Raw genomic sequence first — 18,490 nt, 5'->3', positions numbered from 1 at the left:
GACTGATTTTCTTTTCTCCTTTTCATTTTTCCCCCCATTGGTAGACTAATAATGGAAATCCTTTGATAAGCCCTTCATGACATCAGACATGACTGGGTTATGTGGGTACTAAATGGGCCCTGTACATTTTCCCTCTAGACTCAAGACACGGGAAGGGGAAGGCCCCTTCCTATTCTCTCCACTGCCACAATCAATTAATTCAGACTCAACAAAGCACAAGGCCTATTGCAGATCAGAGAACACAGCACAAGCACAAGCATCCCTGATGGCACCCGCCCCTTGAGATGGTAAAAGATGTAAGCAGCATCAGTTACTCCCCCAGGTTGGGCAGCCAGGCCAACTGGCCCTACACTGCCAGATAAGCCAGAGTCCAAACATTGCCCATTGACTTCACCTTCATTAGGTAACTTCCTCATCCAGATCATGGAAACAGCCACCCCAAGGGCTACTTTGAGTTAGGAGGAAGGAATGTACACATGAACAATTACCATGCCTTCACCTGAGCCCCTCAGCTATGGTCCAGACCCTGACACAAGAACACAGTAGAATGCCAGTTCCATGCTTGTCCATCTTATCTCCCCCAAAGAATCTGACTAGAGAAACCCAACCTTCTCTCCACCAGGGTGGTTCTGGAACATACACCCTTAGCAGAGTGAATGAAGTGACAAGGTCTGAGACAAAACCCATAGGAACCAGTTATGTATCATTTTAGAGCACAGAGTAGCTGCAACACCCAAATTAGCTCACTATTCCCAGCATTCCCAATAAGGCAGAATAGGAAGACTAGGCCAAAGCACTAGAAGCACTCTTTGCCTATCTCCCCTTCTATGATATGGGCTCTGCAGTTCTGACAGTCATCTATTTCCCAAAAGATGCTCATGGAATTGCTCTTATCTGCAGCTCCACTGACTGCTTTTCCTTCTAAATGTATCTGAGCTGTCAGGTTGTAAGAATGCGGTGGTGTTGCCCTGGCGGCTCTTACTCCCACCAACAGCCTGTCCCTATGCCATACACCCTGACTTCCTAGAAATCCTCAGGAGTTAACAGAAGGGCAGAGATTGTGAAGACCCCAAAGCTCAGATCCTGCAAACCCTGTACCACTACACCCTAACCATAACCAAAGCCCAGTCTCAGATTCAACACTTCCCTACTTCTCCCAGTTCCCACTCCTTGTCACCTGCCCCCAGCCTACCCTTGTGATGCTTCAGGTAACTATGAGGTTAACACTGTAAAAAGCAGAGCAATCCAGCCCTGAAGCCAGCAGATAACAGAAATTAAGAGGCCCAACCTTCAGGCTGGGAATGCAGCTGGGTACTCAAGACACAGGAAGAGATGCAGTAGGTATGCATGTTGTACTACCACTTGTGTATCTGAAATACAGACAACTGACACATGAGTTATCATCTGGGAAGGGGAAAGGGAGATAGCTGCTCTGAATCCTCTGAGGGGTGGGCAACATTCTCCTCTATCTAAATGAGTGTGCATTGGGTAAGGGGCAATCCAAGACTTGTGGTAAAGAAAACCTGTCTCCTAGGTTGCAGGTACATCTATCAGCCTGAACCACATGGTAAGGTTGCAGCAGCAGGGCAGAGGCTCTAGGCTGGCCTAGCCCCATGCTGAACCAACTGGACCAGAACAGGCTTTTCTTAGCAGTTGGCTTTGCACAACTGACATCTGCTGGTCATGTGAGGCACTGCATGCAGCAGCAGCTGGGCACCACCACCTTCTGAAGTTTCCCTTCTTCCAAGGTTTTGGGAAATAGTCCCTTCCCACAAGCCCAGAGGCACAACCTGGGGCAGCTGGAACTGTTATTCTATTAAGGGGGAAATGGCAGCTTGGCAGATCTGGAGGGTCCAGAGCCTCCCCAGAGTTCAGTCTATCCAGTTAGCAAGCACAGGAGTGTGCGCACATGAAGTGTGGGAAACCCACTCCATCCAGGCAAGGAAGCCCAATCCACTTCGAACTCAGGCCCAGGCAATCTCAGGAGGGCATGGTTGTTGGTCTGGATTTCCTTCCTCTGTGCTTGAAATTGTGCAGTGGGTTCTGGGTCTTCACTTTCTATATGGGCAAAGTAGCAAGTTAGTTGGAGGAATCAGACCAATCATCCAAACACAGACACAAAATGGACAGTGCTGGTACTTGGTAAAGCCCCTATCAGCCATAAGCCAATGTGAGCTGCTATGGATACTGTGAGGAAAAAGGACAACTGAAGATAGAGAGCAGGGCCCGTGACAGTCAGGGAGGTAACCCCAGCTCACACTCCAGTTTTTGGGAGCACTCTCCCCATCCTGAGGGCAAGGCATCTGTATGTCCTGGTGACAACAAAGGGGCAAGGTGGAGCAAGGGTCCTGTTGCTGTCCCCATAGCCCTCAGGGCACATACCTTAGCCTTCCTACAGGAGAACAGCTTCTTCCGCTTCTTGTGAGGGCGTACTAGGTCACGAAGAGCAGGAGGGACTGGAAGAGATGCAGGTCTTCAGCAGAATCCTCACCCAACCCACAAACACCAGCCTCCACAGCCACCCCCACCCCATGAAACATGGTTCCATTACTCTGAGAGGCTCTTGGTCCTCCCTCCAGCTTTCCCAGTATTATCCCACCCCCTTTCTCAGCATTCCCTCCCCCACAAACTCTGTAGCATATTCTTTAATTCTGATCCAAGTAAGAGTCTTCAGCTATTCATTATCACATATGCACTGGGTCAGAGAATGTTAGCACCTTAGACTTTCACTGTCTAAATCACTCTTAAATTCATTGCAATGAACATGTAACAAAAAAGAAAAATTGGAGCTAGGGTATAACTCAGTGGTAGAATATGTGCTTAGTATGTGGGAAGGAAAATAATGTCAAGAAAAACTGAGCCAAAATTAAAAAGGCTGGACAATTTTTTCACATATGCCCCTTACTACAAATTTACCAGCCCCTACTGCTTCTGTCCCCAAACCTGACCTTGACCCTGCCCTCATACCTACTACCATGGCCTCCTCCTGAACTCCCAGATAGGCCACAACTGATTCCTTCCACTTTCCCCTGGCTTCTGGACTCCTGGCCACATCCTTCTGGCAAGTGACTTTGCTCCTACCAGGCCCCTTAGGTCAAAGCTCTGGCTTCCCCTCCTGGCATTTCAGACCACAGCTGGAGTCTCCTCCAGCTCACTATCCCTTGGAAGCCTGGCTTCTACCCCTCCCTCTAGCATCTCCATGCTCCCATCTCTCCTAGGCCTTTCCTTTCCCACCATTCAGGCCTTTCCACTTCCAAGGCAGGAATATCACACCTGCCTGTTGAGAGCCACAGCCAGAAGGGGCCCCAGCAAGCTTCCAGCTTCCAGCTGCCAGCTGATGATTGGCTCACAGCTCCCCAACAACTTCTAGCTGCCAACTGATTGGTTCCTCTGCGGTGATGCTCATTGGGCTGTTTCCCTGCCCTTTCAGACCACGGAGCTGCTCATTGGGGGACTTTTTTGGCTCCGCCCATGCGACCCAGCCAATCGGCCTCAAGAGCAGGAGGAGTGGGGGAGGTTGAGAGGCTTGTGGGAAGCCCATGGTGGCAGTTGGGCTCTGAAGGTTTTTCCTGAGGAGCTGTTTTGTTTGGCGTGTGTGGTTCTAAAAATAAAGTTCGTTTCTTTTGACAAGTGGCTCCTGAATTGTGCCCAGCCAGACTGCGGCACCTGCCAGTTTGCTTCAGTTCAGGCAGACCAGAGCCCATGCATGGGGAGGGCCTATATTCATTGCCCATGGCACATCCTTGCCACTCTTCTTAAACCCAATTTAAGCATATAATATACTCTCATTATCAAAAATACACACATGGACAATAGAAGCTTATGTGAGATGAGAAGGGTCAGCCAGGATGAATGGCTGCTCTTCATTCCTGTTTCTGCCCTGCAGTGTCTATCTCCCTGTCATCTGCTCTTACCTAAACACTCCACAGGTGTCCAAGCCATTACTTCAGTGCCTGACAATCCAGAGTCTGCTCCAGCATAGGAAGATTTGCCTCCCACCCAGGATGTTCCCTGAAACCTGCTCACTCTCTTCAGCACACAAAGCCATTCAACCAACTACTAGCTCATTCTGTCATTCCACCCTGCTCTGCAAGCCTGCCTGGCTCAAATCTTAGATCTGCCATCATCTCTGCACTACCTGTTTTCTTATCTCCACAAAGGAGTCAGTACACCCTGTGGGGTGAAGTGGGCAAGTCTACATGTGTGAACATATACTGTGTACTTGTTTGTGTGGATACATGATGTGCTACCTGGATCTCTATGTCCTGTTACTTGCCTGTCCCACAAGCTTCCCCAGCATCCAGCACAGGAGCTGTCACACAATGGCAGAAGAACCCCTGCCATGTCCCCCAGCCCACTGCCTCCTGATCCCTCAGTGACACTCACCCAAGTAGTCAGGTACATGGCCCAGGTGAGGTTTCACGACTGCAGGGTGCAAGGGCAGGTCATGTCGCAGCAGCTGGAGATCCCTGGGATTGTCTTCAAAGTATGTCTGACAGTGGGCAGAGAGTTTGGCGGAGTTAGTATCTTTTTTTTGTGACTTTGCGGACTTTGTGACTTTCTTTCACTTAGCATTGAGGTTTTGAGGTTTGTTTTTTAATTTATTTTTGCAGGGGGTGGGGAGTTTTGAGAATCAGACCCAGAACACTGTACACATTAGGAAAGCACTCTACTACCAGCCAATTTTTGTTTGTTTGTTTGTTGGAATCTGTGTCTTGCTATATTGTCCACGCTGCTTCTGAACTCCTGGGATCAAGCAATCTTCATACCTCAGACTCCTGAGTAGCTGGGAGCATAAGCATGCCACCATACCTGGCCAAATGAAGTTTTTTTTTAACCTTTGTTATCTATCTATCTATCTATTTATTTTTATGTGTTGCTGAGGATGAAACCCAGGGACTCAAATGCGCTAGGTGAGTGCTCTACCACTGAGCCAAAACCCCCCCAAATGGAGTTTTTTTATAGTTGATAATTTTAATGTAATATTTTATAACTTTAAAATTTTTTTAAATTTTTTATTGATTTTCTTTTTATACATGACAGCAGAATGCATTACAATTCATATTACTCATATAGAGCACATTTTTTCATATCTCTGGTAGTATATAAAGTACATTCACACCAATTCGTATCTTCAGACATGTACTTTGGATAATAATGTTCATCACATTCCACCATCATTTCTAACCCCCTGCCCCCTCCCTTCCCCTCCCACCCCTCTGCCCTATCTAGAGTTTATCTATTTCTCCCATGCTCCCCTTCCCTACCCTACTATGAATCAGACTCCTTATATCAGAGAAAACATTCAGCATTTGTTTTTTTGGGATTGGCTAACTTCATTATCTTCTCCAATGCCATCAATTTACCTGAAAATGCCATGATTTTATTCTTTTACTGCTGAATAATATTCCACGTGTATATATGCCACATTTTTTAAATCCATTCATCTACTGAAGGGCATCTAGGTTGGTTCCAATCAAACTACTCTAAGATTTCATCCTACTCCTGTCAGAATGGCAGCTATTATGAAGACAACAGTAAGTGTTGGAGACGATATGGGGAAAAAGGTACACTCATACATTGCTGGTGGGACTTCAAATTGGGGCAGCCAATATGGAAAAACAGTATGGAGATTCCTTGGAAAACTGGGAATGGAACCACCATTTGACCAGCTATCCCTCTCCTTGGTCTATACCCAAAGAACTTAAAAACAACATACTACAGGGACACAGCCACATCAATGTTTATACCAAATAGAGCTTTTTAAAGGACAATATACCCATGTGTTTTAAAATTTATAAGGCACAAGAGATGACACAGTGAAAAAAGTTTCCCTACCATTTTTGTTTGCATCACCCTCTCTGCCCAGAGGCAGCTACTGTTGCTAGTTCCTTGAATTCACCTGAGTCCTAGAACATGGACAAAGAGTCCATTACATGTTCACTCTTACTCCTCTCTGACCACACAGCAGCACCCTGTGCTGCTTTCTTTCAGTTAGCATGATTTTACAGAGTATTCCTAGGTATACACAAATAGCCTCCTCATTGTTTCTTATGTCTATGTGAGCTTGGAGTGAACTCTGGGGCTCCTTCCATCTTCTGGCTCCCTAAAAATAATGTGATGAATGGGAATATACACATTCACTAATATGCCCAGAGGAAGAGAACTTGAAATCCTAATAAACACTGAGTGTCCACCATGAGGTTGTACCATTTGTCTTCCCAATAGAATGGTTGGCTCCTTTCAAAATCTCTTGGCCAGTTTTCCTCTCCCTACCAAATGCCAACACACAGCCCGGTTCTCTGATTCTCACCATTCAGAGCTCGGCATCCAAAGCACTCTCCTAAGTTTGCCCACCCCATCCTTACCTTAAGTTTCTCTGAATGCAGAAGTTCCTCCTTAATCTCTTTCAGTCTTGCCTCCCGAATGGACTGCTTAGTCACTGAGCGCATGGCATCCTGTAGGCAGACATTGGTGATCAGATGGTGAGATTTTCCAAGTCCTTCTCCACCTGGATACGCATCTATAGGTGTCATCCCTGTTATCACAATCATAGCCCGCCCCAGCCACTCCCCATCCTCTCCCCAGTGTCCAGCTCACCCTGCATCGATAGCGGAAACCCTCGATCTCCTCCATTCGGAACTGGTAGGGAAGCAGGACTGGGGCCTGGCCCTCTGGGGAAGAGACAGCAAAGGGACTCAGGACAGAGTCCATTTAAGGTCTTCACTGGCAGTTTCCTACTCCTTCTCCCTGAGGTGAGGCTGATCCCTGAGAGGCCAAACACACAATTTCACTGTTTCATGAGCAGCCTAGTGATGGTATGGACAGGAGTGTATATTTCTAAGTCCTGTGTGCCATCACATCCCTCAGTTCCGGGACCCACTGCCCACTCTCCCTTCCTCTTCCAAAGTTGCTCTGGCCACAAGGCCCCCACAACGATGGTCATGGACAGCAGTCCAGGCACAGTTAGTACCTTGGAATGAGCTGTCAGAACAGTACGTTAAAACACTCACCAGTCATGAGGCAGACAGTAAATGTGACTTTGTTTTTAATTTATTAGTAAACCTGACTTTGAATGGACATATTTACTCATTTGTAAAGAGAGATAGCACCTGTCACACAGGATAGGATGAGGATGAACAGTGGAAGCTGCCTATTGTCACTATTATGAGTTTGTTGTGGGAGAAGCCTGGTCCTCACCCAGGCCCATACCAATAAGACTCAGGACTCTTACCTCCACAGAGAAGTTCCTCAATCTTGCCCAAGAATGACTGCTCTGTGGGTAGCACAAATGTCAAAACTATGCCTGGGTTGTTGGCTCGCGCTGTCCTGCAAGGGGAGATGACCTAGCTGAAATGTATCTCTGGCATTTAAGCTCTATCCAGCCCACCCCAAGTCCTTCAGCATGCCCATCACCTAGATGCCAGGCCCACCACATTCCTCCCTACCTGCCAGCTCGATGGATGTAGGCCTCCGGGGTGGAGGGGAGATCAAAGTTGAGCACAGCAGACACATGGTGGAAGTCTATGCCCCGGGCCACACCTGACTCTGGATCAGAGGCCCTGTGAAAATAACCCAATGTCAGCTAGACCCATCTCTGGGAGGGCATTCTCAAGCTTAAGCCAAAAAACCCCCTCTAAGCAAAACCTAAAGACCAGAAGACCCTGGTATATGCAAGACTATTCTATATCAGAACTATTTCAGGAGTTGTGGCCTTGTGGATCAGCCTAAAGCTTTGAAATGTGGTCAAACCCTTGCCCTGACCTCAGTTTTGGGGCAATGACAGAACTCTCTGCCCCACAGAGTGAATTGAGAACTACCTCTGGAATGATTCACTCTTCAGGTGGACAGACTAGGGGACTTCCATTTTTCCCTTAAAAACATACATCCTGTAAGACATGCACTTCAGGCTGGCTGTCTCCCCTGTAGGATAGCACATGCCAATTTCCCAAGCCCAGTCTGACCCTTGGTGCCCTTTATTCCTTGTTACGATTTTGATATGAAGTGTCCTTCAAGAGCTCATGTGAGAGACAATGCAAGAAGGTGTAGAGGTGAAATGATTGGATATGAATCAACGTAATTAATACATTAATTCCCTGATAGGACTGACTGGATGGTAACTATAGGCAAAATAGGGTGTGGCTAGAAAAGATGGGTCATTAGGGTTATGCCTTTGGGTATGCATTTTGTCCCTGAAGAGAGAAGCTTTCTCTCTCTGCTTCCTGGGTGCCATGTTCCCAGCTGCTTTCACCTACCACAGTCTTCTGTCATGTGGTTCTGCTCCAAAGAATGGAGCTGGCTCTCTATGGACTAAGACCTCTAAAACCATGAGCCCCAAATAAACTTTTCCTCCTCTAAATTTTTCTGGTTAGGTCTTTTGGTCACAGAGGAAAAAAGAAAGCTGGCTAAAACACTCCTCTTCTCCATACTCAAGTAGCTAAGCAAGGGCCAGTGGAGCTCTCTGGGATATGCTACCAAACATCTGGAATGTCTGGCATCCTGCTCTGTGTACTCTTAGATTCAGTCTTCCAAAAAGCTGAAAAACAGGCACCTCTGAAGAAGAGGTCAGAAAAGAAATGCAAACTCACTTGTTTCCTTTGGACCCTCGTCCCTGCCGCTTGCCCTTGGCTGGGGCCCCCAGGACTTCAGCATCTGTTGCTATGACACAGTCATAGAAGCCTTGGTTGAACTGTGAGATGATGTGGCACCTGTAGACCAAGAGGTGGGATCAGGCCAGCAGGGTGTGTGGGAGGCCCACTCCCATCCCTGGCCATCATCATAACGACTGCCCTTTCCTATTCTGTCCTCCTCTCAATCTCTTTCTCCTTAATCTTTGTACCTCAATTTCCTCAGATGAAAATGGATTAACAATAAATATTCTAGAGTTGTCAGAAATAACTACCAGTCAAGCGCAGGCCTAGCCCCACTAATATACTCAAGAAACATGAACATCAGTTGGTTCCCTTTTCCATCCCTATCTTCAACTTATCTCCACCAAGACATGGGCCATGACAAACCTGGAATGCAGGGGAAGTTCTCCATTGAGTACGCAGGTGGGGATGCTGAACTGCTCTAGGAATAGACGGAGCCGGTAACTCCGCTCTAGAGTATTGACAAAGAGCAGGGACTTGCCCCGAATCAACGACAGCTTGAGCAGAGCATATAGCAGCAAGAATTTGTCTTCTTCACTCTCACAGACTACCTGAAACTGCTGTAACTGGTCTGATCCTGGAAGCTGAGACTCTTGTAACTTGAGGGTAACCTGAGGAGAGAAAAGGCCTGTAGTAAGGACGAAAAACAGATATTCTATGGCCATTAACTCACCAACAAAAGCATCATTTTAGTGCAGGGGATGGATGTTTAAGGATTTCTGGCATGCTAAAATTCCTGTAGTTTTGCAATCTAAAAACTCAAGTGCCCTAACTTTGGGATATACAGAAAGGGGGAAAAAAAATAAACAATCCACAAAGCACATGATGCATAGGACAAAGAGAGATACATTGATAAATTACAATAGTGAGTACGGAGAGCCTACAGCAATAGGTCTTCTGAAGGGTAAAATTCAGATCTTCTGAAAGGTAAAATATAACATTGAAAGCTTTGGCCTTAGAATTTTGGCTTTGCCACTCAAAGCAGATGGTGGAGGCAGGGTGTAAGGAAGGAACCTTGCTTAGGCTTTTAGACAAAGTATAGTTTGAACTGGGACACCCAGAAATATGATGTGATTTTTATTTTAAAATATTTTAAATGTCAATGGACCTTTATTTATTTATATGCAATGCTGAGAATCGAACCCAGTGCCTCACACATGCTAGGCAAGCACTCTACCACTGAGCCACAACTCCAGCACAATGTTAGTAAATTTTAGATGACTGTCTTTCAGTGCCTCAGACCAGGAATGACATATCCAATGACAATGGTCCCACCCAAAACACCAAAGGACCTCAGAAGGAGCATCAAATCCTCCAAGTGTTCCCATGTCTACAGCTCCAGATATTCTCACAGCATCCCTTACCGGATTATGTAGTACCAGTTCCTTTAATGCTTGTATATCCTCATTAAATGTAGCTGACATGAGAAAAGCCTGGTAAATCCGGGGCAAGTGACTGAAAGAAAAAAATCTAGTCAGGCTTCTACTCCAAGGACCTCTAAATGTGGTCTCTACTCAAAGACATTTCCACTAGGAAACTACACCACTACCACCACCATCACCATTTCTTCCTCACCAGAGTAGACTCTTCAGTTCTTCCTCAAAGCCAAAGGAAAAAATAAGATCAGCCTCATCCACCACCAGCAGCTCCAGGGAGTCACGCAGTTTCAAGTTGTCTTGTTGCAAGTGGCTTAATATACGGGATGGGGTCCCCACCACTACATCTGGCTTCTCCATCAGTACAGCTCTACAGGTGGTAAGAAATGGGTATCAAGAAGAACTTGGCAGCTGGAACTTCACCCTGGACCTGTGCTCTCTCCTACTACACACAAACCCATCCTACATCTTTGTGTAGCTTCATTCCCTTTCACTCACCTCTGAGAAGCTGAGTCTTCAGCAGCTGAGACATTGGCCACCCGCACATCCCGAGAACAGTAGGCAGACAGCTGCTGAATCATGGACTGAGCTTGCCGTGCTAGCTCCTTGGTAGGAACAAGGACAACTCCCCTTACAGCCTGTTCCACCACAGGACCTGTCTGTAAGACCATAAATTACAGGTTATAGCCAACAGTGAATATCAATGGATCCAACCAATGCTTTTCTCTATCTTTTCCAGGCAATCTGGTCCAACCACAATCCTGTCCATACAACAACCTGTGTTCTGATCATCCCCTCATTCTGCCCACCTCAGAAAATAAAATGGAGGGCTTTCCCTGGGTGCTGACACAAGAAAATAACTTCCTCTGTGTGTAATGAAGTTACTGTGTGTTATGAAGTTATGAACGCTAGGTATGAACCTGTACTCTCTCAATAACTCTGTAAGTAGAAGATGTGCCTGGCCCCTTTTCATTGAGGAAAGGAAAGAAAGTGACTGTAATCTTATTACAAGATCACACCAAGCTGGTAGAGAGGCAGCACGTCCTGGATTAGGATCCAGGTAACCTAAAGCCCAACCCAGGACGTTTGCCACAATGGGACCCGACTGATTCTATGATCCAAGAGAAAGCCTCGTCGAACTGGGACCTCCCTTCCCAGCCTCCCGATCGGCCTCCGACTACCCACCGCCTTCCTGTGAAGCAGCAGCTGTAGCATCGGAATAGCATAAGCAGCTGTCTTCCCGGAACCAGTGCGGGCCCGGGCCAGGAGATCTTTCCCCTCTAGGGCCAGCGGGATAGCCTTTTCTTGAATCAACGTAGGTCGCGACCATCCCAGATCGGCGACAGCCTAAGAAAGACAGACGAAGAGTGCAGTTCAAGCGGTGCGGAGGGCAGTGGCGTGCCCTGAGAGCCCTTAAGCCGAATTCTCGGGCTCCCAGCCCTCCCCGGTACCTGCAAGAGCCGGGGATCCAGGCCCATGTGTTCAAAGCCCAAGGACTCTGGGTCCGCCATGGCGTGGTTCGGAACTGACAAGGAGCACGCGCAGCAGGAAGAAAGCAAGGACACTGGCGGGGCGACTCAAAGCAACAACCAATCAAGCTCAGAGAAACCGCCACTTTCCGGAAGTCCCGTCTCTCAGGTTTCCGGAGTTCGGGGGGAGGTCAGAAGTAGGGCTGCTGGTTGCAGTCGTCTCGAATCTCGCGATGCAAACGCTCACCCGGATTTTTTTCTGCACTTTCTAGCTCTCGCGACTTTCAGGAGTAGCGTTAGCGGGACTTTCTCCGCTTGGGTGCTGTTAGAATCCAGCCTTAGTGTGGCGCGGCAGTCTTCGTGGAGCCACTGAGGCCAGTTGACGGGCTGCGGGCAGATCACTGTAGTAGCGCTCAGGGGAAGGGCGATGGTCTGGAGATCCCAGACCTGGCTGTCGTCAGGCTCTTGATAGCTTACAGTTCTATGGATCACTAGTTTAACACTAGTTTCACAGGGTTAAAATCAAGGTATCGGACTTTTGACCTTCAGAGATATCAAGATAACGTTTGTTGTTTAAAGCCACTCCGTTTGTGATAATTTGTTACAGCAGCAGTAGGAAACGAATACAAGCAGAGACAAGAAGCCTTACCACAAGGAGCTTTAAAAGTGGGAGAGGCCTGGCGGGATGGCTCACGCCTGTAATACCAGCGGCTCAGGAAGCCGAGGCAGAAGGATCTCGAGCTCAAGCCAGCCTCAGCAATTTAGCCAAGCGCTAAGCAACTTAGTGACCCTCTGTAAAATACAAAATAGGGCTGTGGCTGTGGCTGAGTGATCGAGTGCCCCCGAGTTCAGTCCCCGGTAACGACAAAAAATGGTGTGAGAAGCCGGGCCTGGTAGCGAATGGGTGTAATTCCAGTAGCTGAGGAGGCTGAGTTCAGTGCCAGCCTCAGCAATTTAGCAAGGCTCTAGGCAATTTAGTGAGACCCTGTCTCTAAAAGGGATGGGAGGCAGGGGTCGTAGCTCAGTGGTAGAGCGCTTGCCTAGCACATGAGGCAGTGGATTTGATCCTCAGCACCACATACAAATAAACGTATTGTGTCCATCTACAATTTAAAAAGTTCCTTATTTTTTTTTAGTTATAGGTGGACACAATATCTTTATTTTTATGTGGTGCTGAGGATTGAACCCAGTGCCTCATGCATGCCAGGCAAATGCTCTACCTCTGAGCCACAACCCCAGCCCCTTAAACAATTTTTCAAAAAAGGGTGAGGGGCTGGGATTGTGGCTCAGAGGTAGAGTGCTCACCTAGCAGGGCGGGACTCGGGTTCCATCCTCAGCACCCATAAAAATAAATGCATTGTGTTGTGTCTATCTACACCTAAAAAAAAGGGGGGGGGGGTGAAGTGCCCCTGGCTTCAATCCCCGGTACCAAAAATAAATAAAAATAGAAGAGGCAAGCTGCAGATAAGATGATAAGATTCTAGGACTCAACCCACTAGGGTTGGCTTTGTAGATGGAAATGGGGTGACAAGACAAACTGCCCAAGTGGCCAGGGATGGATTATTTACAAGTCATCAGACCTTTGTGTTCATATTAGGTTCACCCAAATGGCCCAGGATAATCTTCCTATTTTAAAATCATCTGATTTACAACCTTAATTGATGGGTTAACGGTCACAGATTTCTAGAACTAGGACATAGACACATTTGGGGGGCCATTATTCTGCCTACCATTACACCCAAATACAAACCTGATAAATCAGATTGGATCTTAGCGTTTCCCAGGAGTATACCTTGAGCTTCCAGGGTCATTCTGTGCATCCAGCTCCCCTGACCCAACATTTGAATACCAGAGACAACAGGTTGTTGAGAATAGTTTATGTATCACAAGTACCCGAGGCTGAGACCAAATGATGAAGATAGGTACTGCTTAACATAAGGGGAACCAGGCTAGGATAACAGTGAATGTTAAGAATGTGTGCTCCCCAACCCACACTTTCTTTTTCCTGGTAAAATAGGAGAGAAGAGTCAGGTGCGGTGGCACATGCCTGTAATCCCAGTGGCTCAGGAGGCTGAGGCAGGAGGATTGCAAGTTCCCTTGTGTTAATTCTAACATGGAAACTGAAAAGCTGTTTTAAAAATCCGAAGAATTTTCACTGGACTATATTATGTGGCACCCAGAATTAGATTATGTCAATTTTTTTTTTTCATTTCTTTGCCACCACTTTGCAAACTAGAATTCTTAAAATGAAAACCCAATAGAGGGGCTGGAATTGTGGCTTAGTGGTAGAGAGCTTGCCTGGCATGTGTCAGGCTCTGAGTTCGATCCTCAGCACTACATATAAATAAATAAAATAAAAAGATCCATTGACAACTGAAAAAAAAATTAATTTTTTTTATAAATTACATATTTTTTAAAGAATAAAACTAAATAACTATTGAATAGTGTGGGGCACAAAGAGAAATAACAAGGGAAGAATTTAGTTCTGTAGGTCAGATAAAGTAATTTAATAAATAATATTCCAAATATATTTATAATAAAATTATAAAATGTCAGGAATGGGCAACTAATAATAAAGTTTTTATACAGAAGAAGGGCATCATTAGCTGTTCAAATTTATGACTCGGGCTAAGAAACCAAGTACATAAGTTTCCTCGCATGTCCTTACTGAAATGTTCTCCACTTGGTCGGCCTGAGAATGGTTAAGCAACCACTCTGTCCACTCTTAGTTTCCCAGAAAGAGGTCTATCCAAAGCCAAGCCCTAACACAGTCCACACTAAGGTCCATGCCAGATCACCCACCCTGGGTGACCAAGAATTTTTCCTCTTTCCCTTTTTGCTTCTCCTCTGCCCACAACCTCGTATTTCATCTCAAACACAACTACTGTAAGACATTTTATTTAATTGGAAAAATCTGGATAAAGAACCAAATTTCGTTCCCTTGAAGAAAACATTACCACAGCTTAAATAAATTGGGAAGAGGGGGGATAAGAGTGCACTGTCCATATTGGCTCTTTCACTGTCTTACCTGACTCTGAGGCCCTATCAGATGGGAATCACAGGTGTCCAAGAGAATTCTGCTAGGCCTTCTAATATGGCCTTGAGAGCAGCTGTTAACATCTGCTTCTGGCCCACAGACTGCTGAAATCCTGAGAGCTGCCATGGCAGTTATAAAAACGTGTGAATAAACAGAATGCACAAGGACTAGATTGGTGTTTTCAGCTAGTTACAGGCAGTAACACTTCAACTAGGAAGGAAAATATATAATTTATCAAAAAATAGTTCTAATATATAGAAAAACATCTCGATCCTCTGGGGCCAAGACCTGCCCCTTATTTACATTCACAAAGCCATTGAGTGAACCAAGTAACTGGCTAAGGAACAGTGAGGCAAGGCCTCCTTTGTGGGGTATGCCAGTCACCTACTGTGTAATCAGATGAAGAAAAAACAGAAGGTCATTTGCTCATTTTTTGAGAGGACAGGGGAATCACTGGAGGCAAAAGAGAAGACTTGTCTTGTATTAGTTTCAATTCCTTATAAGCCCTAAAATAGAATTTGAAATCTTGGACCAATGTCCTGTGTCCATGAGAATCAAGGTTAAACAAGTTACTGATCAGAATGGTTTGTTGCCATAGTACCAACATGTCATATTCTTTTGCATTTTTTCCCCCTCAAAATCCAGGTGGTTAAGGGATTGGTTGGAGAAAGTACCAAAGAACTAAAGTAAAAAGGGTCATACGGAGAGGACACTACACCAGCTTCTTGGCCTCAAAGAAGCTCTTGAGATGACGCATCTGCCAAATGCCAGTAAGGATAAGGATGACTGTCTGAGCGATGGACCACCACAGGACCCTCTGGTTGGTACTCTCACTGGTCAGACGGAAGCGTTCTTCACGATACTGCAAGGGGTAACAGACACAAGGTTAAACGAGCAGGAGAAATTATCCTGAAAATTGTGAGGTCCCTCCGTGTCAGTGACTGCTTAATTCCAGGACCAAATTCTTTCTGGAATATCACCTGTGATTCCATTAGGGGTGCCACAGTCTCCCCATACATAAAAACTGTCTCAAGGAAGGAACAGTGCTGTCGCCTCCACAAGCATCTCTGCTGGGACTGAAATCATGCTCCTTTTACAAGGTCCTAAGCTACTCAGCAAGATCTTGACCCTAAATAAAATATATTTTTAAAAAAGGAGCTGGGGAACCTGGGCTCAGTGGCACAAGCCTGTAATCCCAGCATCTCAGGAAGCTGAGACAGGAGGATAACAAGTTCAAAACCAGCCTCAGCAATGGCAATGTGCTAAGCAACTCAGTGAGACCCTGTCTCTAAATACAATACAAAATAGGACTGGGGATATGGCTCAGTGGCCAAGTGCCCCTGAGTTCAATACCTGGTACCCAGCCCCAAAAAGGGTGGGTGGGTGGGATGTGGCTTAGTGGTAAAGCATGGCTGGGTTCAATCCCTGGTACCAAAAAAATAAAAAGGCAACTAAAGCAAATGGGACCCAGGCAAGGTGGCATATGCCTTTAATCCTAGCGACTCAGAAAACTGAGGCAGGAGGATCACAAACTCAAGGCCAGCATGGGTAATTTATTGAGACCCTGTTAAACTAAAAAGGGCTGGGGATGGAACTCAGTAGTTGAATACTTGCTGAGCACATGTGAAGCCCTGGGTTCAATCCCTAGTACCACACCCCCTCCCAAAAAAGCAAAATTGGGTCATATATGCAATTGAATATTATTAAAGCTTAAGAAGGAAAGAAATTCTGACAATGCTACAACATATCTGAACCTTGGAGATCTCATAAGACAGTCACAAAAGGAAGAATACGCTATGATTCCCCTTATTTGAATTAGAACAATCAGGAGCATAGACAAAATAGAACAGGAACTGGGGAGGGAAATGGGTAATTTGTTTTTTGTTTGGTTTTTTGGTGGTGCTGGGGTTTGAACCCAGGGCCTTGTACATGCAAGGCAAACTCTAGCAACTGAGCTATATCCCCAGCCTGAGTTAGTATTTAATAGGTACAGATCTTCTGTTTTGGAAGGTGAAAATCTACCTTTAAATACTAACTCTGGAGAGTTCTGGAGATGGATTGTGGTGATGGTTGCACAACAATATGAATCTATTTTTTGGTGGTACAGGGATTGAACCCAGGGGTGTCTTAACACTGAGCTACATCCTCAGCCCTTTTTATTTTTTGAGACAGGGTCTTGCCAAGTTGCCCAGATTGTCCATGAACTTGTGAGCCTCTTGCCATGGCTTCCCAATTAGCTGGGATTATAGGCATGTGCCACCACACCTAGCCAATGTGAATCTACTCAATGCCATGGAGCTACACACTTAGAAACAATTAAAATGATGTTTTACATTATGTGTATTTTATAACAATTTAAAAAGTGAAGAAGGTGTGGCTCAGTGGCAAAGTGCTTGCCTAACGTGCAGGTGAGACCCTGGGTTCAAACCCGAGCACTAACAAAAAAAAACACACAAAAAAGTGAAAACAACCTGGGGAGCTATCTAGACTGATACCCTCCATTCCATTCTCAGAAGAGTTGGTCTCCCAAGTAGAGAAAGCAGAAACTTCAAGTAGATATAATCTCCAAGTACTTACCCTCTGGTAATCCTGCTCCTTCTGGATCTGTTCCACTTGATCAAGCAACTGGCGAGCACGGAGCTGCAGTTCCGTCAGCTTATCCTTAGCTGCAATCTCAGGATAGTTGTTGGCATGCTCCCCGACCTGGATGTCTAGGTGCACACGCTACAAGGGAACACAGGATGTCTGAGTGGTGGGGCCTCAAAACCATTTGTGTTCCAGGCTATGGGACCCACTCTTGTCCATGGCTGTGGCAGGAGGGTAACATCTGTATTCCCAACTCTAACGGTGCAACAGTGTCACAAACGACTATGGGAACAGATCAGAAATCCTCTTACCAGTTTGCCACCGGCGAAGAGGGCCATTCTAGTGGAATTGGAGTGCAGACAAATCTGATGTTCACCGGGGGTGTGGGAGGTGAACGTGAAACGGCCCTCGGAGCCATACTGTCGGGACAGTACCACCTGCAACATGGATCAATGAAAGTCCAATCTTTACCGTGACTTCTCAAGGGGCAAGCTCCTTTGCCCTAGGACCTTGATTCAGGACCAAGGAGGCACCTTACATCCCCCCTGGAACGCTGATGAACGAACGACTGACACCGCTAAAAGCCCTGCTAGCGGTGACCTTACCTTACCGTCGGGGTCCTTCACCTCCACATGCATACCCAGGCCAGGGGTCGAGGGAAGGAAAACCTCCTTCTGCTTGTCCCACATCTGGGTTCGATAGTTGCCTGCAGGGCATACACACAGTCATGACCTGGCCCCCAGACGTGCGGCCCGGGGCGCTGGGCAGGGGGCCTGGCGTCCTCGGGGCACCCACAGGCCAGGTCTGGGGGTATGACCTGGCCAAGCTCGGGAGGAGGGGCACTTCCGAGGGCCGGGCGAAAACAAAGGGCCTCTCCACCCTCAGCCCGCCTGACCGATGACCATGGTCTCGTCGGGGATTTCCTCGATGAAGCAACGCTTCTCGGTCTCGCCGATGTGGAAGTAGAGCCCCTGGGCGCCGGCAGCACACATCACGAGCAACAGCAACGCCGGTCGCCCCATAGCCGGCAGGCCCTTACCCACGACACCTGCCATCGTGCCTGATACCCGCGCGCGTGCGCACGTTTGCGGATCGCTCTGCGCTTGCGCGCGGCCCAGGCGACGCCACACAGCGAGACAGAGAGCGCCTGCGCAGTGACGTCCATCTTCTATTTCTCCGTCCCCTTTCTGTCCTCGGTACCCTTAGGGACGCTTACCGCTCTGCGCCTGCGCAATTCCACCTAACTCTGTCGGCGGAACACAATTTGTGCCTCTAAGCATCAGTGTGCTGCCGCAGCTAAAAAGCGCCTGCGCGGTGGCTCCCGCCCGCCGTCTAGATTGGACAGTCTCTCCAAACTAACTTTTTTTTTTT

General features: G+C 46.9%; 2 protein-coding genes across 5 annotated transcripts; both read right to left on the bottom strand.

The window, feature by feature from the left end:
* Window positions 1-1,333: 1,333 nt before the first annotated feature.
* Window positions 1,334-11,632, bottom strand: DDX56 (DEAD-box helicase 56). 2 transcript variants are annotated; one of them, XM_081285284.1, is made up of 14 exons: window positions 11,479-11,632; window positions 11,213-11,374; window positions 10,526-10,686; window positions 10,227-10,397; window positions 10,016-10,106; window positions 9,018-9,262; window positions 8,589-8,708; window positions 7,449-7,562; window positions 7,235-7,329; window positions 6,601-6,674; window positions 6,369-6,458; window positions 4,387-4,492; window positions 2,383-2,456; window positions 1,334-2,058 (listed from the first exon to the last, which is right to left on the bottom strand). In XM_081285284.1, the coding sequence occupies exons 1-14, from the start codon at window positions 11,536-11,538 to the stop codon at window positions 1,981-1,983; spliced, it is 1,641 nt and encodes a 546-aa protein (XP_081141410.1). In that variant the 5' UTR covers window positions 11,539-11,632; the 3' UTR covers window positions 1,334-1,980. The 2 variants fall into 2 exon arrangements, 1 of the variants encoding a protein (XP_081141410.1); XR_014020962.1 differs by lacking the exons at window positions 1,334-2,058; window positions 2,383-2,456 and having other exon boundaries at window positions 6,601-6,768.
* A 2,244-nt stretch (window positions 11,633-13,876) lies between these two features.
* Window positions 13,877-18,217, bottom strand: TMED4 (transmembrane p24 trafficking protein 4). Of its 3 annotated transcripts, none has more exons than XM_081285672.1 (5): window positions 18,015-18,217; window positions 17,725-17,825; window positions 17,431-17,556; window positions 17,111-17,257; window positions 13,877-15,395 (listed from the first exon to the last, which is right to left on the bottom strand). In XM_081285672.1, exons 1-5 carry the CDS (start codon window positions 18,172-18,174, stop codon window positions 15,246-15,248), a joined length of 684 nt encoding a protein of 227 aa, XP_081141798.1. In that variant the 5' UTR covers window positions 18,175-18,217; the 3' UTR covers window positions 13,877-15,245. The 3 variants fall into 3 exon arrangements, with proteins under 3 accessions (XP_081141798.1, XP_081141799.1, XP_081141800.1); XM_081285673.1 differs by having other exon boundaries at window positions 18,159-18,203; XM_081285674.1 differs by having other exon boundaries at window positions 17,937-18,152.
* Between the last annotated feature and the right edge of the window lie 273 nt (window positions 18,218-18,490).

Source organism: Spermophilus citellus (assembly GCF_964194105.1).
Source record: "Spermophilus citellus genome assembly, chromosome: 3".
In the NCBI taxonomy this organism is placed as follows: domain Eukaryota; kingdom Metazoa; phylum Chordata; class Mammalia; order Rodentia; family Sciuridae; genus Spermophilus; species Spermophilus citellus.
This window is presented reverse-complemented; position numbering and strand designations above follow the sequence as displayed.

Coding starts and splice junctions, on each gene's coding strand:
- DDX56 (XM_081285284.1), bottom strand. CDS start 11,538: ATGGCGGACCCAGAGTCCTTGGGCTTTGAACACATGGGCCTGGATCCC. Junction 10,687..11,212: donor TGCTGCTTCACAGGAAGGCG/GTGGGTAGTCGG, acceptor ATGGTCTTACAG/ACAGGTCCTGTGGTGGAACA. Junction 9,263..10,015: donor AACTGGTACTACATAATCCG/GTAAGGGATGCT, acceptor TTCTCTCCTCAG/GTTACCCTCAAGTTACAAGA.
- TMED4 (XM_081285672.1), bottom strand. CDS start 18,174: ATGGCAGGTGTCGTGGGTAAGGGCCTGCCGGCTATGGGGCGACCGGCG. Junction 17,826..18,014: donor CGACGAGACCATGGTCATCG/GTCAGGCGGGCT, acceptor TATGCCCTGCAG/GCAACTATCGAACCCAGATG. Junction 15,396..17,110: donor AGGAGCAGGATTACCAGAGG/GTAAGTACTTGG, acceptor TACCCCTTGCAG/TATCGTGAAGAACGCTTCCG.